General features: G+C 51.8%; 10 protein-coding genes across 10 annotated transcripts; 6 read left to right on the plus strand and 4 right to left on the minus strand.

The window, feature by feature from the left end:
- Positions 1–596: 596 nt before the first annotated feature.
- Positions 597–2,499, minus strand: N7474_007169 (sugar porter family MFS transporter; the record flags this gene model as incomplete). The annotated part of the gene is made up of 5 exons (XM_057198579.1): positions 597–827; positions 899–975; positions 1,031–1,376; positions 1,443–1,915; positions 1,968–2,499. The coding sequence occupies 5 exons, from the start codon at positions 2,497–2,499 to the stop codon at positions 597–599; spliced, it is 1,659 nt and encodes a 552-aa protein (XP_057052019.1).
- A 504-nt stretch (positions 2,500–3,003) lies between these two features.
- On the plus strand, positions 3,004–3,474 carry N7474_007170 (V-type ATPase assembly factor PKR1; the record flags this gene model as incomplete). Its single annotated transcript, XM_057198580.1, has 1 exon — positions 3,004–3,474. One exon carries the CDS (start codon positions 3,004–3,006, stop codon positions 3,472–3,474), a length of 471 nt encoding a protein of 156 aa, XP_057052020.1.
- Positions 3,475–3,825: 351 nt separating this feature from the next.
- On the plus strand, positions 3,826–6,615 carry N7474_007171 (anaphase promoting complex subunit 2; the record flags this gene model as incomplete). Its single annotated transcript, XM_057198581.1, has 2 exons — positions 3,826–4,281; positions 4,336–6,615. 2 exons carry the CDS (start codon positions 3,826–3,828, stop codon positions 6,613–6,615), a joined length of 2,736 nt encoding a protein of 911 aa, XP_057052021.1.
- A 1,113-nt stretch (positions 6,616–7,728) lies between these two features.
- On the minus strand, positions 7,729–8,403 carry N7474_007172 (uncharacterized protein; the record flags this gene model as incomplete). Its single annotated transcript, XM_057198582.1, has 2 exons — positions 7,729–8,040; positions 8,107–8,403. The coding sequence occupies 2 exons, from the start codon at positions 8,401–8,403 to the stop codon at positions 7,729–7,731; spliced, it is 609 nt and encodes a 202-aa protein (XP_057052022.1).
- Positions 8,404–10,868: 2,465 nt separating this feature from the next.
- On the plus strand, positions 10,869–12,749 carry N7474_007173 (uncharacterized protein; the record flags this gene model as incomplete). Its single annotated transcript, XM_057198583.1, has 6 exons — positions 10,869–11,126; positions 11,199–11,260; positions 11,567–11,692; positions 11,750–12,099; positions 12,154–12,327; positions 12,385–12,749. 6 exons carry the CDS (start codon positions 10,869–10,871, stop codon positions 12,747–12,749), a joined length of 1,335 nt encoding a protein of 444 aa, XP_057052023.1.
- A 765-nt stretch (positions 12,750–13,514) lies between these two features.
- N7474_007174 (TauD/TfdA family dioxygenase) lies at positions 13,515–14,815 on the minus strand (the record flags this gene model as incomplete). Its single annotated transcript, XM_057198584.1, has 3 exons — positions 13,515–14,139; positions 14,198–14,463; positions 14,519–14,815. The coding sequence occupies 3 exons, from the start codon at positions 14,813–14,815 to the stop codon at positions 13,515–13,517; spliced, it is 1,188 nt and encodes a 395-aa protein (XP_057052024.1).
- A 1,467-nt stretch (positions 14,816–16,282) lies between these two features.
- On the plus strand, positions 16,283–17,320 carry N7474_007175 (type 1 glutamine amidotransferase; the record flags this gene model as incomplete). Its single annotated transcript, XM_057198585.1, has 1 exon — positions 16,283–17,320. The coding sequence occupies one exon, from the start codon at positions 16,283–16,285 to the stop codon at positions 17,318–17,320; it is 1,038 nt and encodes a 345-aa protein (XP_057052025.1).
- A 1,401-nt stretch (positions 17,321–18,721) lies between these two features.
- rfeD (uncharacterized protein) lies at positions 18,722–20,555 on the plus strand (the record flags this gene model as incomplete). The annotated part of the gene is made up of 5 exons (XM_057198586.1): positions 18,722–18,835; positions 18,968–19,136; positions 19,202–19,350; positions 19,423–19,839; positions 19,896–20,555. 5 exons carry the CDS (start codon positions 18,722–18,724, stop codon positions 20,553–20,555), a joined length of 1,509 nt encoding a protein of 502 aa, XP_057052026.1.
- Positions 20,556–21,013: 458 nt separating this feature from the next.
- Positions 21,014–23,527, minus strand: N7474_007177 (lactonase family protein; the record flags this gene model as incomplete). The annotated part of the gene is made up of 3 exons (XM_057198587.1): positions 21,014–21,869; positions 21,985–22,370; positions 23,198–23,527. The coding sequence occupies 3 exons, from the start codon at positions 23,525–23,527 to the stop codon at positions 21,014–21,016; spliced, it is 1,572 nt and encodes a 523-aa protein (XP_057052027.1).
- Positions 23,528–23,930: 403 nt separating this feature from the next.
- Positions 23,931–27,934, plus strand: N7474_007178 (uncharacterized protein; the record flags this gene model as incomplete). The annotated part of the gene is made up of 3 exons (XM_057198588.1): positions 23,931–23,966; positions 26,665–27,000; positions 27,839–27,934. 3 exons carry the CDS (start codon positions 23,931–23,933, stop codon positions 27,932–27,934), a joined length of 468 nt encoding a protein of 155 aa, XP_057052028.1.
- Between the last annotated feature and the right edge of the window lie 46 nt (positions 27,935–27,980).

Raw genomic sequence — 27,980 nt, forward strand, 5'->3', positions numbered from 1 at the left:
TGGTATAGACTCAGACTCATCCTCTAAATAGAAGGGTCCCTTCCAGAGTGGAAACCCGTCTGGATCCATTCTGGCGGAAGTATAGAATGACACGAGGGTAGAGGGCCGAGATCAGATTTCTGCCCCTAAGAACCCCCAAATCTGGGGACCTATCCTGCTTTTATTAGACACAGAGTTGCCAGTAAGCCTATCACTCGTCCTGGTGCATAGCAGGGATTGCAGCTGCGTGTTGCGACGAGATTGGTCCGTCGCTATACCCGGGCGTTTGGCTGCTGATCCAGCCCTCCGCTCCAGGCGCATCAATCCAGTTGGATGCTTATCAGACCGCCCACGGTGGCGCAGTGACGCCGGAGGTCATCGTGCCTGACTGACTGACCGTGTCTAAGCCACTCCACGTGATCCGCGAAAATCAACATTGTAAGACGAAAAGAGTGTTGTGTTGTAAAAATAGTGGGAGGGTGGATGTTGGCATTAGGGTTCGAGAAACAATCGAAGAGTGCGTAGGTGGTGACATCGGTTTCTGGAAGTTCTGTACAACTCTGTAGCAGAAGAAGAATAGATAAAGATACAGATACATAAAATTAAAAATAAAAAACTCAAACTCCCTCCCTTTGCGCATGCAACAGCTCCGCCTCAATCGCATTCCTGCGCGCCTGCTCCTCCTCACTCGAATTGTCTCTGAAGACATGATCCATCTGCTCCAGCGTCCGTCCCTTCGTTTCGGGAACGAACAAGTAGGTCCATACCCCCGACAGAATACAGAAGATGGCGAAGAAGACATATGCGCCGTAGTTTGTGTTTTCGACCAGCGGTGGTGTAATTAAGCCCTAAAAACCAAAAATTGTGAGATGATGGATTATATTATCAAAATAACCACTCCGCTCCGAAGGACTCTTACGATGATGAAGTTGTTCAGCCAGTTGGAACAGGTTGCGAGGGCAACGCCTTTGGCGCGGAGGGATGAGGGGAAGATTTCTGGGTAGATTGTTAGTTTTTTTTGACTTATTGCTTCCGAGTGAACGAATAATACCTGATGGCATCGCCCAGGGAACGGGACCCCACGAAGCACCAAAGGAAACCATATAGAACAGAAGGAAGGCCACGCTAACCCAACCCTGTGTTTGATGCTGAGGCCAGTGCTTATGATACAGACCGACTAGGACGGCGATGATGATGTGCGACACGGCCATCAGCACGGATCCGCCCAGCAGCAGCTTACGCCGGCCGAGAGTATCCATGGTCCACACGGAGGTGATGACACCGACCAATTGCAGCACGTTGAGAACGCCGGACATGATGAGTTGCATGTCGTAGTTCAGACCCATGGTCTTGAAAAGAGTGGGAGAATAGTAGATTAGGGCATTGATCCCGACGAACTATATTGACCGCTGTTAGCAACCGTTTCTCTCAGTCATGATATCTATAGAGATCGAGGTACTCACCTGCTGGAAGAACATAAGCATAATTCCAATATGCGTCCGGCGCCAGCATCCACTCTTAAAACAATCTGCCCAGGAGGCCAGCTCCAGCAGGATCGAATCCTTAGCCCCGCCGCCCTGTAGGCCCGGGTGCTTCGCCGCGTTCATTTCCTGGTGGAAGCGCGCTTCGGCCTGGATATCCATCAACTCCTGGCGCACACGCTTATCCGACGCGGGCAGTCGGCGCAGCTTGCAGAGACTCGCGAGGGCCTCTTCGTCTCGGCCCTTGGAGGCCAGCCACCGCGGTGAGAATGGGAGTGCGAGTACTCCGCCTGCAAGGATGAAGGCCGGGATCATTTGCAGGAGGAATGGCAGCCGCCATGCCCATTCGCCGGCCATGTACCGGGTCCCGAAAGTAATCCAGAAGGCGATCACGATGCCGAGGACAATGCAGAATTCTTCTAGGACGAGAAGCGTGCCGCGGCATTCGGGCGGGCCTGGGCGGTTGGTTAGTTTGACTGTAGAGATCGGAAGAATGAATTAACGTACTGATTTCTGAGATATACAATGGCGCTACCATAGAGAGCATGCCAATTCCAATACCACCGATTAATCGGGCCACGGTCAACATGGAATAATCAACGGCAGCCGTCTGCAGCACTGAGCCGAGCGTGAAGACCGCCACCGCAACAAGAATTGAGTACCGCCGGGAAATGCGGTCCGCAATCCAGCCCTGATTCAAGGCGCCTATCAGGGCACCCAACTCGATCATCGCAGTCATTAGGCCCTTCCAGAAACCCGACCCAGCATGACTCTCCGCTACGCGCGGGAAGTGGTCGAGGAATTGATTCATGACTAGAATCACCGACACCACGCCCTGATCGTAGCCGAAGATCAATCCGCCCAATGTTGAACATGCAGCGCAGAGGAACACGAATGGATTGCTCAGCAGCCCACGCAGGCCGGGCGGGCCGTAGGGCTCGCGGTCTGTAGTGATGTTCTCGGCATGGTGCGAGAAGCCCTGCACCGTGGACGGGTCGGGCGAGGCATCTTTGGTGAGCTTGTCCTCGCTAGCGTCCATTTTCAGTTAAGCAGCTTGTGAGAGTACGAAAAAGTGGGCGAGGGAGCTAGTCATATTTAAGGGTTACGTAGCGCCTCAGTTACACAGCGACGATCAGCCTGAATTTTTTGCGGGGGAGCTTCATCGCCGGGTTTGGCCTCGGGAGCCATGGACGACGGGCTGTGCCGTTTGGGAAGGTCGAGAGACGATCAGGGTGGAGACCAGAGTTACATTCAACAATTCACTCGCGGACAGTCCGAGTTTGTATGCACCTAGGTACATTATTACCTCTCATCACCCCGTGGGGTTTCCCGGACATTCTTCATACTTCGTTGCTGAGTGGAGCACCACCAATAACCCTAATCCACCGCCTCCAAAGCTAGTCGGCATTTGGTTTTGGTCGGGTCGGATTCCGCTTTCCGACACCTCCACTACAACCACAACAACAACAACACCACCACCCGTTGTTCGTTTGTCCCTCGTTCGGGTCCCCGTTCTCGTTCCTGCCCGAGAACAGACGTCATCATGGCCTCCTTCATGCAGGACTTATGGTCCAGCGTCTTCACCCCCGGCCCCACGCCGACGCTACTGGTCGCAACCAACGTCTCCTTCGCCGCCCTGCAGGTCGTCCTCCTCGCTCTCCTCGTGGCCACCTCCAGCATCCACTTCGTTGTCTTGTCCGCCATCAGCGCGGGCCTGTGGTGGGCCATCAACTGGTTCGCCGCCGAGGTGCGCGCCGTGCAACTCGCTCAACAGAAAGAAACAGCTGACGCCCCGGGCGACAATCCTGACTCTGAGACGGAAACGGAATCCGTTGCGGCTGGCCGTAAACCTAAATCCGCGACGGCATCGGCAACGGGGAGCAAGGTTGCGGCTGCTGATCTGCCACTGCCCACCGAGCGTGATGGGCGAAAGCGTCCCGGCACACCAGGTGATGGCTCGGAGTATGCCAGTACGGATAGCGAGTGGGAGAAGGTTGATAACCAAGCCTCGTGAGGGTGGATTATTGGTGTTGGGTGCTTTGCTTTTGTCGGTGTGGTTGTGGGAATGGGGAGGTCGTACATATGTTTTGATTTTTGGATACCCCATCGAGTGTAGATTCTCTTTGTGCTGCTAGCGGATATGAATCAACCCCATCCTACTACTACTTCTACAACAACGACAACGAGGACTACATCCTCCTACATCGGTCTCTAGTTCGTTATCTTGTTGGCACAGTCAGACTGACCCAGGTCACGTGAACGCGCGATAGCGATAACCTAAAGCAGCAACGCCCAAACACGGACTCTGCTTCTTGGTCGTTGCAGACAACATTGTTGCACCTCGCCATGCACCCTCTCTGACATAATGATCTCTACAGTCCCCCTCACGGTGGGACGCCGACGCATCTTCGGCTCTGTCTTTTCTCCCGTGTTGCTAGACGCCCACCCTCCGCCCTATCCCACCTTCGACCGCGACCCGACTCCCAAGGCGACTCCTTCGGACTCCCATCAATCAACGGAACCTCACCCAGACCTAGAGACCTGGAACCAAGCATGGCGCGCGGCGACGGTATTCTTGGCTGTGCCGGATGGGGGCTTTGCGCCGATCTATAATTACAGGGAGACCGACGGCAGTGAAACATTGAAGCAATGGAACCGACTCAGTCCTCCGGCGAAAGATACTGCAGAGGCATTGGCGTTCCTGACATCTTCGAATTCCCAGAATTCCCGAGATGGCGCTGTTCCATGGGGTCTGTTTAGCTGGTACGGCGATGAGATACGGAGGCATTTCTTGACGAATCTTCGAGCGGGGCTATACGAGGTGTGATATTGATCTGTGGGACCTAACATTCTCAAATACTGATGAATTGCACAGCTTCTGAACAGCCCCGAGAAGGAAGGACTGCTCCGAAAGATTGTGGATTGCTTGCAACTCGCCCGTCGAATCTACCTGGCTCCTATCGTGCATTATCTACTACCATTACTTGCCACACCCGAGCAGGGGCGCGTACTGACCCAACTTCAGCGGAGCTTCCACACGGTGGTTTCATACTCCCTGCCGTGGTCGCAGATTTCGCCACTTCTCACGGCAGAGCTTGCGCGGGATGCACTGGTTATTTTGGGGATCGACACCCTGACCAACGATACGAGTGAGGCGAGCCAAGATGGTATGGAAGTGGACCGGAAATACTCCGTCTCCTACCATGACTGGAGGATGGAGGACTCCGACGAAGCCCGGGCACAGATCATGACGGAGGGAGAGGATGCTCGGGTCACGATGGCGCGGGATCGACTGCTGGCTTTTCTCAATGGCTTACAGCTTGTCGGGCTCGGCGGCGAGAAAGCACAGAAGGTGTTTGCCAGCGTGATGGATATCATGATGACAGAATTTGTCCGTGCTGCTTACACGGAACAGTGGCAGGCACCGACATCGGCACCGCAGCATTTGCGACAGTGGATTGAAAATGTTTTTGCACGCCTCGCGGTGCAGGTGCTGGCTATCATCCACACTCCGTCCGCGACTCAAGCCGCTAGCAGTATGGATGTGAGCTTTGGAGACGTAGAAAAGTGGCAAGAGATGGGCATTGCACGTCTTGGGAGTCTTCGGACGAGTGAGTTCTTCGATGTGATCGTCGAATGGCCTGCCAGCATTGGCGCTGTGGAAGATCTGCGGCACTTCACTACGCATCCCGCGGCGCGAAACCATGTCACACAGTGCTTCATCAACACCCTGAACAGACGGCTTTTACATCCCGGTGCCTCGACAGTCCAGATTTTGCAACTGTATATTTCCATCATTCGAGCCTTCCACCTTCTGGACCCGAAGGGCGTTCTTCTTGACCGCATTGCTCGCCCAATCCGGCGATACCTCAAGGATCGCGATGATACGGTTAAGGTAATCGTCAGTGGGCTTCTTGCTGAGCCGCCCGCTCCCGGAGAGCCTGTTGTCCCTAGCAGTGACACCTTGGTGGAACTGGCTGCGGAGCTGAACAAGGCACACCAGAATTCACTGAGAAATCAACGGGGTGAACTGGACTGGGACGATATGAACTGGGCACCAGATCCGGTCGACGCCGCGCCAGATTATCGCAAATCAAAGAGCTCAGATGTCATCGACAGTCTGGTCAGTCTTTTCGACTCGAAGGAGATGTTTGTCAAGGAGATGCAGACTCTACTGGCTGACCGCCTGCTCCTGAAACGCACCGACTTTGACCAGGAAATGTCGGTTCTAGAGCTTCTGAAGGTGCGATTCGGCGATTCAGCATTGCAGGCGTGCGAAGTTATGCTCCGGGATATCTTCGATTCTCGACGTGTCGACCACGTCGTGCGAAACGACCAAGGCTTATCCAAGCCTCGCAAGGCGGCCAAGGCAACCACCAAACAGAATGTGCCCGAGATCCACGCAAAGATCCTATCGCGGTTCTTCTGGCCAGAGATCCAAGACCAAGAATTCAACGTCCCCGACGAAATCATATCTCTGCAACAGCGATATTCGGCCGGTTTCGAGGCCCTCAAGCAATCCCGCAAGCTCACGTGGAGGAACGGATTGGGCCAAGTCACCGTCGAGCTAGACCTGGAAGACCGAGTCTTCGTAGACGAAGTGACAACGTGGCAGGCCACGGTGATCTACGCCTTCCAGACCGAATCAGAGCCAGAAGTCACAAAAACTGTCTCCGATCTCTCCGACCAACTCCACATGGCAGCCACGCTAGTCCGCAGCGCGTGCTTGTTCTGGGTGAGCAAGCGCATCCTCACAGAACCCCACCGCGACACCTTCCGCGTGCTGGAAGTCCTACCCTCCGAAGACGAGCAGCAGCCCGGGGATCCCAGCGGTTTTGACGCACCCGGTAACGAAGGGGCAGGCAATTCCTCGGACGACGCCGCGGCCGCGGCAGCAGCAGCGGCAGCAGCTGCCGCGAAGGAGTCCGCCGAAGCCGCTACGATGGAGAAAATGAATCTCTACTGGCAGTTCATCGTTGGCATGCTCACGAACCAGGGCGCGCTCCCTCTGCCGCGCATTGTCATGATGTTAAAAGTGGTCGTTCCCGGCGGGTTTCCTTATAGCAATGAGGAGCTGCGCGAGTTCCTGGCTGGGATGGTTTCTCGGGGAAAATTGGAGATTGTGAGTGGTGGCAATTACAAAATCGTGCATTGATTAGTTAGATAAGGGTGCATTTTGGCGGAGCATTTCTTTTGGCAGGCTGGCGGGCGTTAGGTTACTTTGAACTTCCCACGTGCGATGTATACCCTAGGAAATGAATGATCTGTGATAAACATGAAGCTAATTTCAGAAAATTCTTCCGGTTCTTCGGTATTGTAGATGAGTGGAAGAAGGATTGATTCCTAGGCCTGTGTCTTGCATGGCATCCCATTGCCATACCCATTGACCAGGGTGATAACTAGCTCACTCGACCATCCGGCATAAGCTTCATGCTAGACACCTTTCATCTGTATATGAGAGTGTGGATACATACGCTGTGTTTTTCATTGGCCCGAAGCGTCGTGCTTCCTAAAGCACCTCCACTGCCGCCTCCAGCCGCTGTTGTTGTTTCGAGACATGGCCTAGGGTCGTGAAAAACAATGGAGTAGTTAGATCGTGCTTTTGCAATTCAGATTAGAATCGGAAGGGTACGTAGTGTGAAACCGGTTGCCACACTCCTGCATGCCAAGGTCTTACGAGTCATTGCTACGTCCGAAGGAGGTGCGTAACTCTGATCCTGGCGGCCAGGAATACAGACAATACATACTGTAAGCATTATGGATCCTAGGGAATATATAATATTAAGTACGTAAATAGCCCTTCAGTAGTGAAGTAACGAGTTGACTGACCTAGTCAACATGCAGAGAAGCCTTCTACTGCTGGTACACACGATGAGACCGTATGAGGTAATGCCAAGGATATAGTGGAATATATGGCTTAGGGCATCGTGTGAATTGGCATGTTTGCTCCCTGGGGCCGGGGGATGTTTCGGTCTATTGGATAACTTTTGCCATTCTGGGTATATACTTGGGGTCTTTCTTTTTGAAGTGTTGGATATTTGACTTTAGATGCTATGAAGAGACGTACAGATAAATGAAGTAAAGTACTTGAACAAATATACTTCTCAATTCTTTATATACAAAAACAAATGTCTACTGCACAACGCGTTGCCGTTTATGGTGAAGACGCATAGACAGAAAAACCCCACCAAATATGTTGCATCCCCATCATGACAATGTCCCCATTTCACAATTTCATCACAAATATACACTGCCGCAAACATAACAATTAGAAGCTGCGTCTAATACGACGGCGCGAAGCAGGTGAAGGTGTCGGAGTAGATGAGTATGAGGGAATGGGATCCGGGAGGTGAGGCGCAGTAGAGGAAGACCTCGGGCTCGAAAGTGCGTCTGTGTAGCAGTGGATATAAGTCTCGGCTTCAGTCGATCCCCACGAGGCGCAATCCGTTGTACCGCCGTACTCGCTAACGCAGCGGCCGACGACGACAGCAGAGCCGCTGGCCGCTGCGTCGAGGTCGATCACGTCCGCGTAGAACTCGCCATCTGGGATGTTTTGGTTGCCTGGCATGTTCGAACCGCACTATATATGAACCAATCAGATTAGTATGATTTATAGAGGTGCTAAGTTTTGTTTCTAGAAACTCACAGGATCGTCCGAATTTAGTTGCACATTCCACCCATTGTTGCTAAAGGTCTCTCCACAGAAATTGGTCCAAGGGGCAGAAGGATCCGTCGAGGGCTGGTCGGGATCACCGCCAACAGTCGTCGAGTCGCAGATATCCTGATCTCCGATTTGGAGGATGTAGGTGGTGTAGGAGTCAAGGCTGGGGGTGTTGATGCCTCCATCTTCATTTAGACCAGAGGCAGTGCCGAGATAGAAGTCTGCTCGAGCGAGGCCGAAGAAGATGAGTGAGGCGGCGTGAATGGTTTTTGAAAAAAACATCTTGCAGAAGGGACTTTGTTCTTAGAGGTAGAGTAAAAGAAATCTTTAAGTCTTGTCTTTAATGAAAGTCCAGTGGCTACGTGGAATTCTCTTGGGTTTTATAACTAACGCGAGACTGCTTTTGAAACCGAAACTAACATCATGAAGCGCATCTCGTGGATCGCAAGCAACCTCAAACAGGATCTACAGAGGCAAAATGAGTATTTGTTGGTCCTCACAATAAGTTAGCTATCGTGATAGTTTGATGAGCCTCGTGGTAAGGCTGCAGATGCAGATCTAATCGGCGTTCTCCGTGTTGGATGGCGATATATCTAATTGGCATTCTCCATGTTGGTTAGCGGCATGCTGACTCGAGTAGAGTACATACAAAGAAGCTATAGGTGAGGCCAAAACCTGTCGAAACCAATCAAAACGAATACATTTTTGAACATCAAACATTGAACCAAGAGAATCATCCAACAGGTGGCAAAGATCCCGTCCATGGTTCTGAGCAACCCTAGACCCCCCAGGGCCCTGCATGCAATGATCCGGGAAAAAGGGCTGATCCCCCGCTTCAAAAGACGCGTCTGATGCTCCTGTTGACAGCTATACCGATGGTAACCTGGGGCCAAGGGATCGATATGCCTGAGTATCCTAGCACCTATCTGGCAAATATCGCCAGTACGCACGTGCATATGGACCCCACCGATAAGCGTTACACCATCAATCCCCGGTCAAGTTATGTAGTATTGAATAATAGTACTCCTTACATATCTGCCGCTAGTGCACTTTTCCCGTGCGTATAGTTGCAGCGGCCAAGGGGACTGGCCATTTTAGCCCCAATCCAGGGAACCATGAAACACAAGACCTTGCACAAAATTGGACATGGGATATGGGATTCGCCTTACTATTTGTGGTAGAAATGGCCAAGACTTGGCGAGCGGCAAACACTACATCAACAAGAGAGATTTTATGATAAGAACCACTAACCTGTGCGTTGGGAGGCGAGGGGCAGGAAACTGGTCACTCTAAACATGGTTGCCACTCTAAACATAGTTGAATGGCCGAAGAATGATGATTGATAGTCAAACCCGGTTATGAACTCATTAGAAGAGCGTATTTGTGTAACAAGAAGTAATGTCCAAATGGATAAAACTGGATAAGAAATGTAATAATGCTGCGCTTTTGGATGAACGGCTGATGTGAGCTCCGTCCGAGGTGATGTGGATAAAGTGCAGCAGAAAGAACGCAACAAGATCCAAACCAAGCCCAAACGGAGTGTATTTTACATATATTGGATTCGACATTCGAAGGAAGTATTCTCAGTCCCTGTCCTGAACTTGTCTACCATTATCAGTGCTATTATCTGAGCCCATGAGGCTATGTATAAGCAGACTCTACTCTTCTTTATACTATACATCGACAAATTCTGTCTTAGATTTCCTATCTAACCCATTGACAATCCGGCAGTGCGTATTTTTCCGGATTAGAAAAAGAGCCAACAAAGAATAAGTGAACGAAGTCCAGAATTCTAGTCCAGCAGATCAGCGCAAAGACGGTGTTTCGTAACCATATACCCCATGCCGCCTGTGGTGCAAAGACAGTCGGGACGCCGAGCGGAATCTTCTGCAAATCCCTAATGAGCCTTGTCCAACCTGATAACCACTTGGAGTTTATAGTCATCTCGATACCGTTCCAAGGCATCTGCCCTCCAAGTCTGGCAATTGAAGTCCACTGGCGATATCAGTTGCATTCAAGGAGACCAACCAGCCGTTAATATATTTTGTGCCTTCGACCTAGCATGTGATACCCCCTGTACGGCACACCGCCAATCGGACACAAGTATGGACTTATTCGACCCCAAGTCGGACGGGTTTATTTTGGAGAAGGGATTCCAAGATAGGGGTTTGGAACAATCCGCAAGTGTACAAAGGGAATATGTTTTGAATTAGACAGTATAGTGCTTGACGGACGTTACATAAATGTTTAGGAAGAATATTGAATCTTACAAATGATCCATCGATAAGACTTGAGCCAAAATGCAACTTAAACGAGGGCGCTAAATTTATGATTCTAGAACAGCAGTACAAGAGTGGCAACCAACAAGCCTGCCAGGACAGAAACAACCAGCGGAACTTGCCCAACTGCATTAGTTATCTTCATGTTGAATCAATAGGTCAGTACATGATAAGGATCAAGAGGCTGTTCGGAAGGCATATGTGATTCTTTCAGTCAGATGTCCGTCAACTTCTTTTAAAGATTAGGTCCCTTGACTTGGTTGCTTCCCAGGACGGCAAGTGGCGTTGCAGGTCTACTTGGCAGTCGAAACAATCTGCACACACTACTGTAGATCGAAGAGAAACGGCAAAACGGGGTAGCGTGACGTAGTTTCAACACTCTACCCCATCTAGTACTTCTCCATTTTTTTTCTGCATTCATTCGTTCTTACATTTTCTTGTTCTCACTCTTTACTTCTTTCGCTGACCATGTCGGACGACGAGGGCCCCGCTTCGGTCCATAGCGCATCTCCAGCGGCCATAGCCAATAGCGGCAGTCGTGTTCCCGTCCCAGCCGATGTATACCATCCTGACGAGAAGATGGATCCGACCCCACCCCTCTCCAGCTTGCAGGAGCGGGACTTTATCGAGCCGTTATCGCGGCGGGCGAGCTTCATGGGACATCTGGCGGACTCGCGAGAGTCACAATTTCACGTGCAGGATCGCAGCGAGCTGGAGCGATACTTTGTATGGGAACCTTGAGACGAAAGATGGCAAGTAATAGTTGAATGCTGACTGGACGTGGCAACAACTCCATAGCACGGGCCCCGCAACATAACCCAGCACTCGAAATGGCCAATCGTCATGCGAGTTCAGGGGGAGTATAATGCCCCAAATGATCATACCTCTATTGATCGTGGGGGCCTGGGCGACACTGATTACCTGCATTTCTCATTTTTATCATAACCGTAAGTCTTCTCCCGTGAGCATGATACTAGCTCAGATTGACCGAGATGCATCTTATGGGGTGGAGTAGTTGGTATCAACAATATACTGCTTACAGTTCTGGGTTTCGTGGTGGGCCTGTCATTGTCGTTCCGCGGTTCGACTGCATATGAAAGGTAGGATCCTGTTATCACAAGGAGTCTGAACGGAGTAGCTGCTGGCAAGGGTTGACACGAATCAAGATGGGCAGATGGACGCAAGTATTGGGCCTCGCTGGTTCAGACGTCGCGCAATCTGGCCCGCATCATTTGGGTACACTTCGGCGAACGGGAGGGAGAGGAGGGCAAGGTGGATCTTTTGAGAAAACTGTACGTGCAGTCCATCGAGACCATACGAGATCGATGAATAATAACAGCATACCATAGGACTGCCATGAACCTGATCCTCGCATTCGCCGTGGCTCTAAAACACAAGCTCCGCTTTGAGCCTGATGTCGCATATGAGGACTTGGCGGGCCTCATCGCCCATCTAGATACCTTTGCCCTCGACGCCCATGACCATGACTCTATGCATCCCCGGTCGAAAACCCGATGGAAGTCCGTAGGAGAGTACTTGGGTCTTTCATTCGCAAAGTCCAATCCGCGCAAGCTGGTGAAGCGGTCCAAGAAGCCGCTAGGACATCTTCCGCTTGAGATCCTCCACCATTTATCTGCCTATATCCATTCGTGTACGAAGAATGGCACGCTCTCTCTGGCCCAATATCAGGGGCAGTCGAGTCAGTGAAGGAAGTCACTCGAGGCCGAAATGCTGTGCTGACTAGATCATGTAGTGACTATGATGACCTCGCTAACCGAGATCTTGACTGGGACGGAGCGGGTGCTAGACACCCCTCTCCCAGCCGCATATAGCATCGCCATTGCCCAGATTTCTTGGATCTATGTTATGGTCCTCCCCTTCCAGCTGTATGGTTTCCTGAGCTGGATTACCATCCCAGCTTCTATGGGTAGGCACGCCGGAGCGTCAAACAGGAAGCAATGTCGCTGATAGTACCTTTCCAAAGTCGCCGCGTACATTATCCTCGGTCTACTCGCCATTGGCAGTGAAATTGAGAACCCCTTCGGCCAGGACGTTAACGATCTCCAACTCACCACATATTGTCGCCAGATTGCCCAGGAGCTTGATATCATCACAGCTACTCCGCCTCCAAATGTGGACCACTTCACTGCCCGCCCAGAAAACCTAGTTCTGTTCCCGCTCAGCCAGGATGGCTATCCCGCTTGGAAGGGCCGGAGCAAGGAGGACATCCGTGCCGCACTCCAGGCTAAGGTTGTTGCGAGTTCAAGCCGGAACCCCGCGCTGGGTGAATCAAATATGTCCACCAGAACAATGAGCTTCTCCACAAGGAAGACCATGGAGTCTGTTTGACCTAGGTGAAGACAGAATACATAAACCACGACGGCCGAGTCGGCAGGTGAGTAGTAAGCGCATTATTGAAGGGGATCAAACGAGGCCTGATTGTTTTAAAACCTGCATTTAACAGCGTGAGGGTTTACATTGGTTTGATTATACTGTTATTTCGGTACGACTAATGAAAGAAAGAATGAATATATGAATGCCTCCGAGAAAAACGCAACTGAAAAATTGGCCACCAAAATAATGCTGCACCTAGTGGAAAGCGTCACTCCACGGCAGAACCACACCTAGAGCGTTGCAATCACTGATAGACGCATTCCAGATCACTAATGTGTAGTAGTCTTTCAACCCGCTCTTTTGTAGTTGTATTGCTCGTATCTCTGTTCATGCCGCACATTCATCTTCGATAGAGGAAAGCAGGTGCTTCAATGAATGATATAATTCAGCTCATAAGGCTGAACGCGCAGCCCAGCAAACATAAGCATCGCTAAACTTCTGGAAGCGGGTCCTTGTCAGAGCGTGGCTGACTGACCCTCGGCATTTAATCTGACCAATCGCGAAAAACATCATCTCGGCTGGTTATGCTGGTCATAAATAGCTACGTACCACATTCTTTCTCCTTGGGGTCATATTGTCTCAGACAACTCTTGGCTACGTTGCTTCGGACTCGACCTAGAACATTGATATAGGAGCAGAACAAAAGAAATCATTAACAACTAAACAATCATGGATATCTATCTAGCACATAAGCTCATTACTCCACCAGAAAGCATATTTTTACTCCGCATCCAGCGGCGCCACAGGCGGCTGGTCATCGACCTGGATACCACCGCGCTTCTTCTCATTGCTATCCCAGAAAGGCAGCTTCCAGCCACCTTCATGCTCTGGAGTCGCAAGCCACAGACGCATCAAGTGGCGGCGGGGCGTAGGGGGCGCGTGGTCCGTGTACGCAGTGCGAGCGTGGAAAATATGCGAGTTGGCAAGGAACTGGATATCGCCGACGTCCAGGACCATGTGCAGCGAGAGGCGGACGCAGGTCTCCTCCAGCACCTTCAGGGCTTCGTGCTGCGCGTCAGACAGGGGCGGGATGATGCCCGCGTCAGAGAAGCGGTTCAATGAGCGCACGTAGTAGGGATCCCATTTGGTGTATACGCGGCCGTTCTCGCCACGCTCGAGGTACACCACGCTCGTGCGGATGTACTCGTCCTCGCCCTTGCTGGTCTCGCCCTTGCGGTCGAAGTACCAGATCGGCTCGGTCAAGGTCTTCAGAACATCGGGCCGCTCGATGGCGAGGGTGTTGTAGACATGATGCGAGGAGACGAGGTCAGACTCGCCGCCCTCGAGGGCCTTGGCGATGCAGAGCAGACCGACAATGTCGGAGTCGTCGGCGTGGAAGAATTGGCTGTAGATTTCCTTCGTTAGGTTGTCTGCTTTATGAAGATGAAAGATAATCAACATACCGAGCATTGGTCCGGTAGATGCGCACTTTATCAATCTGCTCTGCATCCTCGCCGAGATCCTTGACATGGCCGAGAACGTGCCCGCGGCTGTTCTGGCTGACGAAGTAGCCGAGGTACGTGCCCAGACCCATGTATGCAACAGCACACTTGTGGTTGCCCCATTTCTCGACGGGGAAGCCCTTGAAGAGGATAAAGCCCTTGCCGTCAATCAGGTCTTTGCGCAGTACCTCCAGGAACGGCGCTAGAGTGGGGAGAGGGAAGTTTCTCTGTTTCTGGTTAATACTGTCCGTAGAAACGAGGCTTCCTGGGGGATAAGCTCACCTTGGAAATGCCAGTCAGCGGGGTCTTGGACGCAAGGAAAGCATCCGATGACGCGCTGAGTTCCTCAATCTGCGATGGGGTGAAGACATGCGTCCACTTCTCCGGGTTATCGCGGTAGTCCTCGGCTTTCCAAACGGTAGGGCCGGTGATCTGGCGCGGGAAGCGGTCAAAGGGCTGGAGGTGCTCGTATAGAGGAGGGTGCTGGCCGGTGGTCCTCAGACCATCGGGGAAGATTTCCAGCGGCGCATCGAGCCTGTGGGATGCGGTAGGAGCGGATTCGGTGAGTGCGGGGGCCATGGTGTGTATAGGTGCTGGATGAGACCTAGATAGGAAAACTTTTGCTTAATTGAACACTATCCACAAAAGCAGGGTTACATGGCTCTATTTATGTTGTTAGGCGGAAATTCAAGATCGCCATTGCGACACAAAAAAAGAAGGTCCTAGTGCCTGATATCCAGAGTGAGGAAACGAGTGGGCTAAATGGCGTGCGAGGGCCGTGATTCGCAATCCTATAGGCGATAGGAGTCGTTGGCGACGACCCGAGCTTCAGTGAGGGGCATAAAGGGCGGAATGAAGGCCGTGGCACGGACTATCGCTAATTCTGAAGTTCGGAGTGCCTGTAGCGGGCTAATTGGGGGGTCGTGGCTAGGATGGCGCAATTTGCGGGGGGTGATGTTGTGATGGCCGCCTTGGCCGATCGCGACTTGGCACAATTTTTTGCTCATGAAAGCACTTGTACGTCACTGCAAGATCTTTAACTATCTTTCTCTGAGGTACAGGATGGTGCCATTGTATGCACGATGCGACCGAGGAAAGAACATGCTAGTTATACTTGGTAGGGGGACTGGGTATAGTAACGGCTATTTGTATATCGGTAGTTGCAATTCGGCTGTGGAGTCGCACTGCCATGACAGTACCATCTTTATCATTGTTCCATCATACGTGAACCCAGTTCTTCACTCGGCCGACAGTTCCACATCTTGCATATCTCCAGGATCTTAACCAGGATGCAGGGGTCTTCTAGGCCTGTCGGTCCTGCATCAAGAAACCGCCACGAGGGATCCATTTTAGCCCAAAAGAGCAATACTTCAGGCAGATCAGTTCATATAGTGAGGCAATTCAATATGGTGTCAGTTATTTAGAAGCAGTTGTCTCGGCCGGGTGGCTGGCCCGTCAATGTTCGGTCAATAATCTTCGCATTGCTCGATCAGGCCACGGAATCGGTTCTTCTCTCGCCTTTTATAACAACCACCTCAACACAACTGAACATTGATTCAATAACAGACGTCTGATGCAGTACTAACTACTTTACCTCAATTCTAATGGGTTTGGGGCATTGCGCCTCGTCTGGTCACTTTCTCCAGCGCACTCCCGAAACAAGTCCCGGAAAAAGAGATGACAGGGGGCGCGCAGCACTCGCAGAAAATGATAACCTTTTATAAACCAATCTTCGACATCTTCTATTCCCACTTCAGCAGTCATATGGAATGAATAAACCGCTTCATACAGACAAGGATTCAGCTGCCTGATTTGGGGGGGGAGTGTCTCCATCGCATTATTAACGAAAACCCTTATCGGGAATTTGGATCCGGTTCCGCGCCCTATCGTTGGCATCAAAGATGCAGTTTCTTTTCTGCCATCAATGACTCCGCCTGTAGAGTTCAGCATATCTTTCTACAACCTCTCTTTCTGAAAAAGTCTTCTCTTTCTTACTCTCTTTTAAATCACCACTCATTTCGATTATTGCGGCATCCGAAAAAGCATATGGCACCACACAAGATCCACGTTGCCGTCCTGGACGCCGATATCCCATGTCTGTCCGTCTACAAAGCACGTGGACTCTACAGTTCTCAATTCCGTAATCTTCTCCAGGCTGCTGCCGAGCGTCTGAACCAGAATCCGGCCAACCAGCTCCAGAAAGGGCCGCTTGCCGTGCATATCACAGCCTTTGACGCCGTGGGAAGATCGCTGCCACCTCTCGAGTCTTTGCGCACCAGTCCACGATCATTCAATGAACCTCATGCTGGCGGGCCCTTGGGACAGATCGATGCAATCTTGATCACGGGCTCGGCGGCGTCGGCGTACGAAGACCAGCCCTGGATTCATGGCCTAGAATCTTTCATTCAAACGGTGCATACGGACTTCCCGCACGTCAGGATCTTCGGATCTTGCTTCGGCCACCAGATCATCGCTCAGGCGTTACTCTCAGCCAAATTTACTGCTCCATCCTCAGCGTTCCACGTGGAGCACGCGCAGACGGGGTACGAAATGGGCATCGAACCGATCACCCTACACCCGTCTTTCACGGCGCACTTTCCACCTCTGGCGCGAACATCATCCCAGTCCCCATTCCGGATCCAGCTCATCCACGGCGACCAGGTGGTGCCTACTCCCGAGGCGCTGGCCGCCGCAGGAGGAACGAGCTCCGTGGTGTCCCTGCCGACGCCATGGATGAATATCGGCAGCAGTGCCCAGTGCCCGATTCAGGGTCTGTACTGCCCCGGCCGCGTCCTGACGTACCAGGGCCATTTCGAGTTTGATACTTTTGTCAACAGCGAGCTGAGTCGGGAGTTTGGTCGGCGGGCTAACTGGCCGGAGGAGCTGGTGGCTTCTTATCTGGAGCGGATTTTCCGTGCCTTTGTCCCTGGCCAGGATGATGATGATGATGACTCCAAGGCTGCGGCGGAGGCGGTGCTACTGTTCTTTGCGGGCGAGGATACCGTTTCCAAGGGTGCAGTAGGGCACCATGTTGAGACTAGTGGTCTGATCACACCTCCGGCGGAAGAGCATGTGGTGGGTTGAGAAGATATACATCCTAGACCGATAATCCTGTCCCGACACCCGGGTTGAACCTGGCTTCGGGTTACTACCAGAGGTTCCTGACCCATTATCCAGGGGACCAACCTGGACATCTCTCTCCGAGTGGAAGCGGCTGAACATAAACCTTGCATGGCCGTGACGACGCTGGTATGCAAGTCTAGCTACTCCATGTCCGTGGGTAACACCACTGTTTCATGTACATACATACTACTACTTACCTACACAACTCGATATGTAACTACTCGCACTGCCCTATCGTCTCTCAGGCAGACTTTTTCCTCGCCTGCACGACTCTCCTCATCCGGCAAGGCGCCGTTGCCGCCCAGCCGCTACGCCAATGAAAACGTCAACAATGGAAACCCGAGTCTCCACCAGGACCAATCAGGCTGCTTTGCTGCTGCTCTTCATGCCTTTGTCATGACCAGGTATTACAGCCTGCGCGGGCGTTACATTGAGCTGGACGGACTCTCACTCATGCACGTCACGGATATCTCGGCCTCCGGAGTGCGCCGTTTGGACTCCTGGCCTTTTCAGAGTGAAAGCTAGCTCTCTTGACAGCATTTCGCTCCCGTAGGCATCTACCCCTAACTCCTTAGGGACATTCCCAAGGTTCATTTTTGCCCAACGGGATCAAGTTGTACTGTACCGTAACGTGGCGTTCGCCACCCGGAGCTCCCCTCCCTTTGATCTGGAGCTTCGGAGCTGCGGAGAGCTTTGGAGGGGCCGCTGATAGCGCCTATCGTTGGGGCGGGCAGGTGGTCGCCTGCCCTACACGGCTGGGGGTTCGGCTAAACAGAATGCTTCTGGAAGATATGTGTAGCTCTTTCTCTATAGTTTCTGAATACATAATTCCCTCCCTGGACCTAGTAGTTCCACCCTCGGAATTGGCTCCAGAGTTTAGTAGGGGGGAATTGTATGGGACCATACCGTACCCGTGATCCAACTCTCCCCTGTGTCCTTCAGACAGAAAGCGCCCGGAAAAGAAAATATCTCGAGAGGAACCTCGACTAATTTTTTTGCCGAACCGAGTGGTGGACAGAGTATAAGCACTAGGATTCGAGCTCAGCTCCAGCTGGGCCGGCACAGCTAAGCTTGTAAAATTACCGCGTAATACCCGCATCGTACATCGACCAGCGCCGAGTACTTGTCGTTCTTCATGGCCCTCTCTTCTTCCTTTCTTCTCACATCCTCTCAAACACCCCCGGCTTGGATCTTCCCTTTTCCACCCCCACTTCCGGAGCATGGGCTTTTCTGGATTTCTTCGTGCTCTGCTCTAACCCAGACTTTCCAGCTTTGGTCTTCCCTCTCTCCCTTCCTCTCTTTTTTGTGGCACTCCCCCTCCCCTCTCCCCGCCCCCAGGGATCCGACCGGCTTCTATACACCATGCCTCCCCGAAGCTCCCTGACGGGCTCCTTCTCGGTCACCGACGCCAATAATGAGGTGGTGTGTCCCTTGAAGAATAACGACGGCTCCAATTGTCGCAAGCGATGTCTGGGAGTAAGTTGCCTCCCCCCTCTTTCCGGGTGACAGCCCATGCCCCCACTTCCTGCAACGGCGCATGGCGACCAAACCCCTAGCACGACGGGAGAGCGACCAAAACCACACAGAAACTGACTCGGCTCCCTCCAGGAAAAACGCTATCGGTCCATGCAGGAGCACATTCGACGTGCGCACCCGAACCACTACATCCCGAAGCTCCCGGCTACCGAGGAGAGCTTCCTGCTGATGGTCACCACCCCTCCCGAACAACGTGCGCACCTCTCTCCCCCAGAACAACCCCAGCCCCGACGCCGAAATGGTTAGTGTGCTTTTGAATCTTTGCTCTTGGGAAATCGGATCCGGGATACTGACGGCTACCCACAGAAGTGGAGCGGGACATCTACGTTCGGGACGCCAGCTCCCCGGGCACTCCTCGAGCTCTGGACGAACCCCACCCATCCGCAGCTACGGCGGCTGTTGCTCTGGCAGAGCTGCACCACCACCGACTCGCTTCGGACTGGGATACCGATATGGTTGGTTTCTTTTTTCCTATTTTTCTTCCCCTGCGCCGGCTATTTGTCCACTAACTGGTGGAAAACTTTCAGGATACTCATTCCGATACCGACGTGACCCGACCCGGCATGCGCTCGTCGATTGAATTACCCTCTCTGCGCGACCATTTCAAACAGGAATCTCTGCCGCCATTCGCTTCGTCTCGCCCGCGGGAACTTCTTCCATCTATCTTGAACCACTCCCCGCCCGGTCGCTCATCCACTCTACCACCCATCCAGCGGAAAGACAAGGTTACCCGACCGCGCAAGTCGTCCATCTCGCAATCGGCGCGAAAACCAAAGCATGAGCGGCCACGGTCGAAGGATTTTGGTCGACGACCGAGCTTGGGAGATCGCAAAGCTCTCTCCGCAGAGCCGCAAACAGCTGCTTGGGCGCAGGGCAAGCGCTGGGAGGACCTCATCGAAGCAGCGACCTCGGCTACCGAAGTAGATGATGAGCGACATTCAGAGGTGAGCCTTCTGTCCATGGATTCCATGAATTCATAGTGTTAATATAACTCCCCCAGGCTGGCCGTTCGCCCACAATCGCGCCGCTGTTTGCCAACGTGACATCAGCGCCGAAGAACCGGTCCTCGCTCCCACCGGCTTTCCAGCCGACGACTGGGCTACCGCCTCTTGGCTCACACCGGCCACCGTTTCCTCCTCATTCTTACGCTGCCTCGCCTCTGCACAAATCATTGACACCGCCGCCGTTTGAGAGGGGCCGTGATAGTGACTTGGAACCGTTCCCGTCCATTGAATCGTCACTCGACTCCATGTCTAGCGCGTCCGGCAAGAATTTCACATCTGGGCTCGCACCGTCCTCGAATTCCGATTCAAGTCCGGTGTTGAATTTAATTCCCCCCATCAACCAGCGACAGCACCATCGGTTCTCAAACCCGACTCCAGCATCTTACCACAACCGGGAAATCCAAATTTTCTGCGCACACTGCAAGCGCCCTTGGGCGTTGAATGAGTGTTATGCATGTACGGAGTGTATCTGCGGCGTTTGTCGAGACTGCGTCAGCATGTTCATTTCGAGTCCGCCTGCTTCGTTCCGAAGCCCGGGGAATGGCGTGAACAGCATGGCACCACTGGGTCCAACCAGCTACCCAACCGCACGTGGGTGTCCGCGATGTCGTACGGTCGGAGGCAAATGGAAAGCCTTTCAATTGGACTTTAAATAATTCTGACCCAAGACGGACTACGCCTTTACGGATGTTATGACTTACGTTTGAGAAAAATACGTTCATTTTATTTATTTTCTGATCCGTCGATCTCGACGATATGGCATGATCAATGGTCTCAACCAGGCTGCGACAGGGAATTACCTATACATTTATTTCTCGGTGCAGGTCTCCGACAGTCCAAAACTCACGAAACAAGCCGGTCTTTTTTCGTTGGAAGGTTCTTATATATTTCTTATCTATCCTTGTGGCAGCATATTGGGGGGTTTTTGTCTATCTGGATGTTTTTTTTTTTTGGTTATGCTATGAGTTACGTGCTGATTCCGGATGTACTTGCTTCCCAATTCTGACGCGAAGTATACTTGCAAGTTGGGGTTTGCTTTCATCGTGCTGTTTTTATAGAAGTGAGAGCATTGCACGCACACAATCCGAGTTCTTGATTTCTCAATCTTGTCTACCTATTCATCCCAGATAACACTGCTTAGCCCCTCGGCAGTACCCACCTTCCCAGGCTCACCAACTTGTAGGATGGCAACCTGCTCACCCAGATTCCCAGACTCCCGATCCCTCCGCACGATGGCTACCGTCGCGGATGCCTGGTTCCCAATAGCCACCAGATCACCCGCGCGATTGATCGCAAACGTACGCGGTACCTTGCCGTGCGCCGGCGTTGTATTGCGCAGTGATACCAGTCCACTGCGCGGCGAGCGGTCCAGCGTGACCATCGAGTCATTCTTCCCAGGGAACCCGCCATCACTCCGAACAGAAACATAAAACGCATGTCCGATCTGCCTGATCTCAGCCGGCGTCGCACCCTCCGGCATCTTACCATCCGTGTACGGCACGAGCGTCTGTTTCTTGTAAAAGCTCATACACCCAGACCGCGAATACGCAACATCAAACACCATCATCGTACCCCCAATCTCATTGACAAGATACATCATCGTCTTCCCGACAGGCGCCCACATGCGTCTTCGCGCCTCGCCGTCTCGCGCAGGTGTCCACCACGGCTCCTTGCCCGTGCCGTCAGTCCAGAAGACGCCGTGGCGCGGCCCGCTGCCGAAGGGTATCTTCACGCTTGGGCAGCTGCTTAAACGGCCCGTCGCGCTGTTGATTGCGTACACGTGCAGCAAGTCCATACCTAGATCCGGGCTGATCAGGAATGTTCCTGTTGGGTCGAGGATCACCTCGTGTGGGTGCGGCGCGTCTTGTTGGGATACTGCGCCCGGGTGTGTCATGTTGAAGTGGAAGGCTTGCTGCGCGGGTGCATTGGCGTGGAGGGGGAGGGCGAAGGTTGATACGGCGGAGCCTTCGCTGGTTGGAGTTAGTACGAGACTGTCTTCGACGAACAATGTATACATCTCAGACGAGAACAAAAAGAATGTCCTAGAGAGACAGTGGGGGTGTAAGTGAAAAGAAAGAAACATACTAATGCGCAATAGCAATAAACTTCCTCCCGTTATCCCCTTCATAAATAACACTATTCACACCACCTCCAATCGTCTCTGTTGTAGCAAGCTCATGCAGAACCCCATTAGGAGCTGCGTGATACGCCGTGAGGGAGCCGTGCGTCGAGGGGTCGGACGTGCCGCTCTCGTCGGAGCAGTACAGCGTGCGCGTGTGGGAGTCGAAGGTTAGCCAGCTTGGCAGGTCGCCGCAGGTCTTGCGGGTGTCGGTGATGGCGAAGTCATCACCGGAGAGGGTTAGTGTGTAGACATTGCCGTTGTAGTGTGTTGCCCAGAGGCGGGATGGGGCTGCGAGCGCGGTTGTTGTTATTGTTGCTGCGGTGAGAGTCCACACCAGGTGGCTAGGGAGCTGCATTAGGACCGATAACAGTCGCGCGTAGGGTTATTGACGGAGATAGAAGCCCGAAGTCAGGTTGGAAGGGGTGTGTGATTTACTCGTGCAGAGTGGGTAGGATGAAATGAATGATATGCATGAACGCGCTGTTGAGTGGGATGGTCAAGTGTTACATGCAGATCGGCCAGCTCGAGTCTCCATGCTTGCTTGGCTTGCAATGCAACTCGGTCCGTGCCCGTGGGATGTACGGAATGGATCAACAACCGCGCTCCATTATTGTGGAGAGGAGGTGGAGTGACTGGGCGGGGTTGGGAACTCAAGGGGGTTCTTTGTTATTGAGTTGGGCCGTTGTACAGCCGTTAGTTAGTTCGTCCTTGCGAAAAGAACAGAAAAAAAGCTTGAATAGTTTAGGCAAAATAGTCACATCGGAAAGATGGGCATTGCTTCCGCAGATGGGAACCAGATAGGGCTCGCGATGTCATGTGAGATCCATTTGACAACAACTACTTGGGAAAGACAAATCCATAAATGTTAGGCGGGAAGTAGCGGAACTAACAGTGGGCCGCAAGGTTAGGACTATCTAATGCAGCTCTCTAAGCGAGCAATAGCTCGGCAACGGGCAGCTCGGTCAAGAATACAAGGCTACAGAGCTTGGAGCTACGCCTCGTTTGAAGAACTGCATTGGATAATCTCAACAATAATACTATCGTCTATATCTATTAAATTCAAGTCATCTAAACCAATGAGATCCCCATATAACACCCATAATTGTGCATCAGCTACGTCTTTACCCCATCATCTAACGACACCGAGTACAAGCTTCCACCCAATCCGTCACGTACACGATTGATGGTAATCAGTTTGAGACCAATAGGCTCATGGAATTGGCGCGCCAGGGCAATCCTCTGCATGTCGCTAGCTTCGCCACCAACGTATGAGCGATACAATGCACATCCAGTGGGATGCTCGCGCTTATCTGTCCAGTACCGCGTGTGAGTCGTGCAATCAAGCTCGGGATCGATTGGCTCAGGCTGCTTGTCAAACAGTAACTCGATATCTGGCCGCGTGTCGGGCGGTTCTCCGGCGAGGATCTCAATGGCAGCGCGAAGAATTCTCTCCCCACCCCCCCCCCCCTTGTGAGGTCCCTTTGAGTCCACTAGACCCAGCCACATTCAGCCGATGGCAACGCCCATGAAACACAGGATCATGCGGTATAAAGCATCCCCGTCCAGGGGAGAAAAGGTCCTGAACCAAAACCTTGCTTCCAGATATGGGAGGATCTCGGGGTCTGTTCTGTCTCTCCATCGCTCATGAGCTCCATGAGCTCCATCTCCCTGAAGGCCTTGTAATTACCATAAGGCGAGCGGGCGAGATCTCCAGCTCGATCTTGAATTAGAGTGTGTCTGCTCGGCGATTTCGTTCTCTCCGTAGCTAATTTCTTTGAACTTGCTGTTCCGCGGCATCAATGTAAACTCTACTTTGTGCATGTCGACATATGCTATGGCTTCTCTCAAAGCGTCCTGTGATAGACCGCGGATGTGCACGTTGTATCCGGCTGCGACGAAGACGCACGCGATGCGCCAGCCCATGAGCTTGCCGCCGAGCACGGCGGTCCGTTGTGGCTTTTAGCGTTCTCTGCACTACAAGCAATTGCGACCCAAAACAAAATCACCTGATCAGTAACGTTCGACATAGAACTTGGTTTTGATCATCGAAGTCTCACAAGCGCCTTTTTCATCTCATTGATCATACACTGGCACGTGTACCGATACAAGAATTGACGATTGGTTCCTTGCCCTTGCATGTTGGTCGGGCGTAGCAGCCACAGCGGTGTAACCCTGGCTCACGGAAATTTCCCGAAATTCCCCAAACCTATGACGATTGACTGCGCCGACTGAAAGCACGCGGGGAAGTTAGGGAGAGGCTTGACCCACCAATTGGTTACAGATATTATTAAGAGCGATCGCCTTGTCAGTGTCTGGGACCTGTTTAGACTTGCAGGGTACTTCAGCTACAGGGTCGAGCCAACAAAAAAGTAAACTTTGGTTAAAAGAGCCCAGCGGCAAAGCGCTCAGTCTTGCATGAACAGATGAGCTCAAGAATTTCTTGGCCAGGTATGGCTAGCTCGGAATAGCCACGAGGAAGACATGCGACTGTAATGCCGTTCAAGCCGAATGACAATCCCACGTGCCACGTGCCGGAATGATATGCATGATCTACTTTCAAGTCGGTTGTTTCAGAATGTTGCAACTTGTGATAGGAGCGATTAAGATGCACACAGCGTTAGGGGCCAAAGCACGGGCGCCCTGGAATTGAGTATCGGGTGATCGAAGGAGGAAGACACTAAACAGAAGTCGCAGGGTATCAAATCCTACCAGAAGTATGATGTGGGGCTGAATCTGCAAGCCTCAACCTTTTCCGCGGTCTTCGTGTAGGCAATTTGTACCTGGTTGGCTTTGCATAAAATGCGGCGCAGTCATTCCCCACTTGAGCCGTAGTAATAGTTCTCTACGCGATGTATTTCACTAAGACGAATACTACGTAAGTTACCTGCAGTTACATGTACCTATCTGAATAAGAAGGCACTTGATCCTTCTGCCCGCATAGCCGCCAATCACAACCAGTTTGAAGGTTCGTTTCCAACAGCATACAGCGGAGTTCCATAAATTCGAAAACCCGTTACCCAGTCAAAGCCGTAGATAGAAGCTATTAGACTTATGAAACATCACTGTATGTAGGTAGGGCTGAATCACACGCGACCATAAAAATAACGGAGAAGAGCCTCAGTTTTAAAAAGTCATCCAGTGGGGACCATTACGATTCATTCAGCTTGAACATTGGACTGCGATAGACGCAGCCGTCTCCCTCTAGGAAGACGAACGTGTGCTGACATCAAGATGTTCGTGATCACCGCTAGTGAATTACCCCAGGGACAATACTTTACGCACGGCGTGATACGGCGCAGTCAATTTCCACTCGCCCCCAACCGCCCCCACTCCGCCAAAATACTAAGTAGGCAAAAGCTTGCCAACGGCATTCTTCCTTGAGACTAGCCTTAAAACGTTCATCGAGCATTTATTTACTCTCTGGCGGCTTTTACAATCAAAGGGATTAAGTCGCTAAAAATTATTCGGCCAAGTATTTGCTATATCTTTTGTGCTGTCTACAGATCATCTACAAGCCTTCGTATAATTTGTTAAGGGTCCTGCTGTGTGATCGATCCCGTCGTGTGCGACCGATCAGTGTGTAAGTTGGCTACCTGCGTAATGTCTGCTGGGGTATTTCACGATCCCTGCAAGCCATGTGTGTGGTGTTTGCGGAGTTTTGACGTATCTGCCTACCGCCTCTATCTGATTAGCTGATAATCCCTGCATGTGGGTGGATCTGCCCTTCATTGCCTGGGGCGTTATGACAGGGGAATGGCCCCCATCCGGTGTGTAATCTGTATTGATCTCTCCTAAACGGTTAAGACACGGCACGGGGCAACTATCCTAGCACAAATGGAATCATTGGGTGTCGAAAGGTGTGGTCGATCTCACAGCCAACATCTGACCAAGATTATCCAACAGGACGATCAGGACTAGACCCTTATTAAGAAATGCAATGTTTCAGGCGCTTCTATAAGAAAGGGTGGGACCAAGCCTCTTAAGCTTGTTTTCCTCTTCAAGCTTCGAATCTCAACCCATTTTGTGACAGGCGGCCTCTGCCAATCTTCCAAGGAGATTCTTTCATACCTTATTCTTCCACAATACTCTATCAAGGCCCTGCCTCCAGCCAGTAACTCCAGCACGCTACCATGACCGGGATGGTCTGCAAGGAGGATTGTGACGCGGAAGATTGGAGTGAAAATTCCCTTTCTGTCAGTTATACCCCCAGAACTCGACGCGTCAGCAAAGCAAAGAAGGGGAAGCGAGTTCATCCATGTAAATATCCGGATTGCGACAAGGCAAGTTTCTTAGCACTCGCACATTCAACCAACGTTCTGACCAGTCCTACATATAGGTCTTTACCAGAGCAGAACACAAGAGGCGACATGAGATGCGCCATAGTGCTAAGAAGCTTTACCACTGTACCCATACCGGATGCAAAGTCGCTTTCGAACACCCCCGGAGCTTTATACGGCATGTGAAGTGAGTGATTCCCGTTAACCTCCCCTCCTCGTCTTACATACCAATCTCACATTAATTACAGTGAGCATGAATCTCTAGAAAGCCAGTCTACGGACGCATCTTCTTACGTGAGATCAAGCCATACCAATTCCGAAGCACGATCTGAGTCGGCTTCTTTACCATCCACCTCGCATCCTAAGATTACCACGACCAGAAGCAATGAAGCCGATGCGCCGACCATCGCCACTGCTGAATGGATCAACAATCAAATTTATGCCACTGGAATTCCAGTACACGAGGCCAGTTTCTCACAGGTTGCGATGCAGCCTGCTCCCTTGACGCCCCCGCCCAATGCTTTTCCGGAGCTAGTGGATCAAACATCCTTTGCCTTTGCTGGTCAGGTGCAGGACATCTGCTACAGCCCAGAAGGCTCAACGACCATCTCTTCCTTTCAGGACGTCAACTCAGCTATCATGCATCAGATGAAGTCAGAACTGGCACCTTTGCAAGAGTCGAGGCAACTACCACTACAGGAAGTATGTTTACACCCAGGCTGTCTTCATATTTTGAATTAAGCGCTAATTTGGCTTTTATTTAGCCGTGGCAGTTTACATCTCCTGATGTCCCCATTGCCGACACACACGGCATATACCCAATGCATCAAATACATTGGATGTACCAAGACCAGGCCATAATAAGTCCAAATAAGGTCATGGGGCAATGAAACCGTGGGAGGTCAATATACGTAGTTTATATGAAAGTTGCGAAGTGCATGGATCCTCAGATGTCAAATTACGCGCGTATTCCGTTATTAAATAAATGAGACAGTCTAATAGATAATATCGTCAAGTATCCTTTTAATTTAGCCCAAGGATCTCACAATCAACCTTTCTTTCATTGCCGTGTTGGTTCTACCGTGACATGGGCTGCAAGCCCACTCTGCTACACCGAGAGCCTCATCCATTAACCCGACCAAGGCCAGCACATAGCCAACATACCAGCCTCGATCACCCGGGGGCAGGCGCACCATTTCATCTGTGTTGTTTCACACCGCTATCTCAGCTGCTGCATATATGCACTGGCTGTGCTGCGGCTGAGAAGTTAGTTGCCTACAGTGGTGTACCCAAGTTCGAACCCTACCCAAGTATCTTTTGTTACCGTCTACAGTTGCCTACAGTGGTGTTTCCGAAGTTCGAATCTTACTCAAGTTTTCTCTCTTTTTCACCGTCTACAGTTACCTACAGTGGTGTTCCCGCAGCCCGAAGCCCGTACTTCGAGGGTTTCAGATTTTGGGAACACCCCTGCAACATGATGCTAGTGAGCTCTGGTAATACATTTACAAACAAAGTCGCAGTAAGTAAACTAGTCATGCAGCTAACCAAGAAAACAACCATTCTTTTCAAGAACCCGGGCGAATTCACGATGGCTGGCGGCAAGCAGGGATCAGAGACGATCGTCACCTCGAAGTGATTGAAAGGGCGCTAAGCGAGTGGTCACAAACGCGCTACGATGACGG

The sequence above is a fragment of the Penicillium riverlandense genome, assembly GCF_028828495.1.
Source record: "Penicillium riverlandense strain IBT 135883 chromosome Unknown utg000006l_segment0_segment0, whole genome shotgun sequence".
Taxonomy (NCBI): domain Eukaryota; kingdom Fungi; phylum Ascomycota; class Eurotiomycetes; order Eurotiales; family Aspergillaceae; genus Penicillium; species Penicillium riverlandense.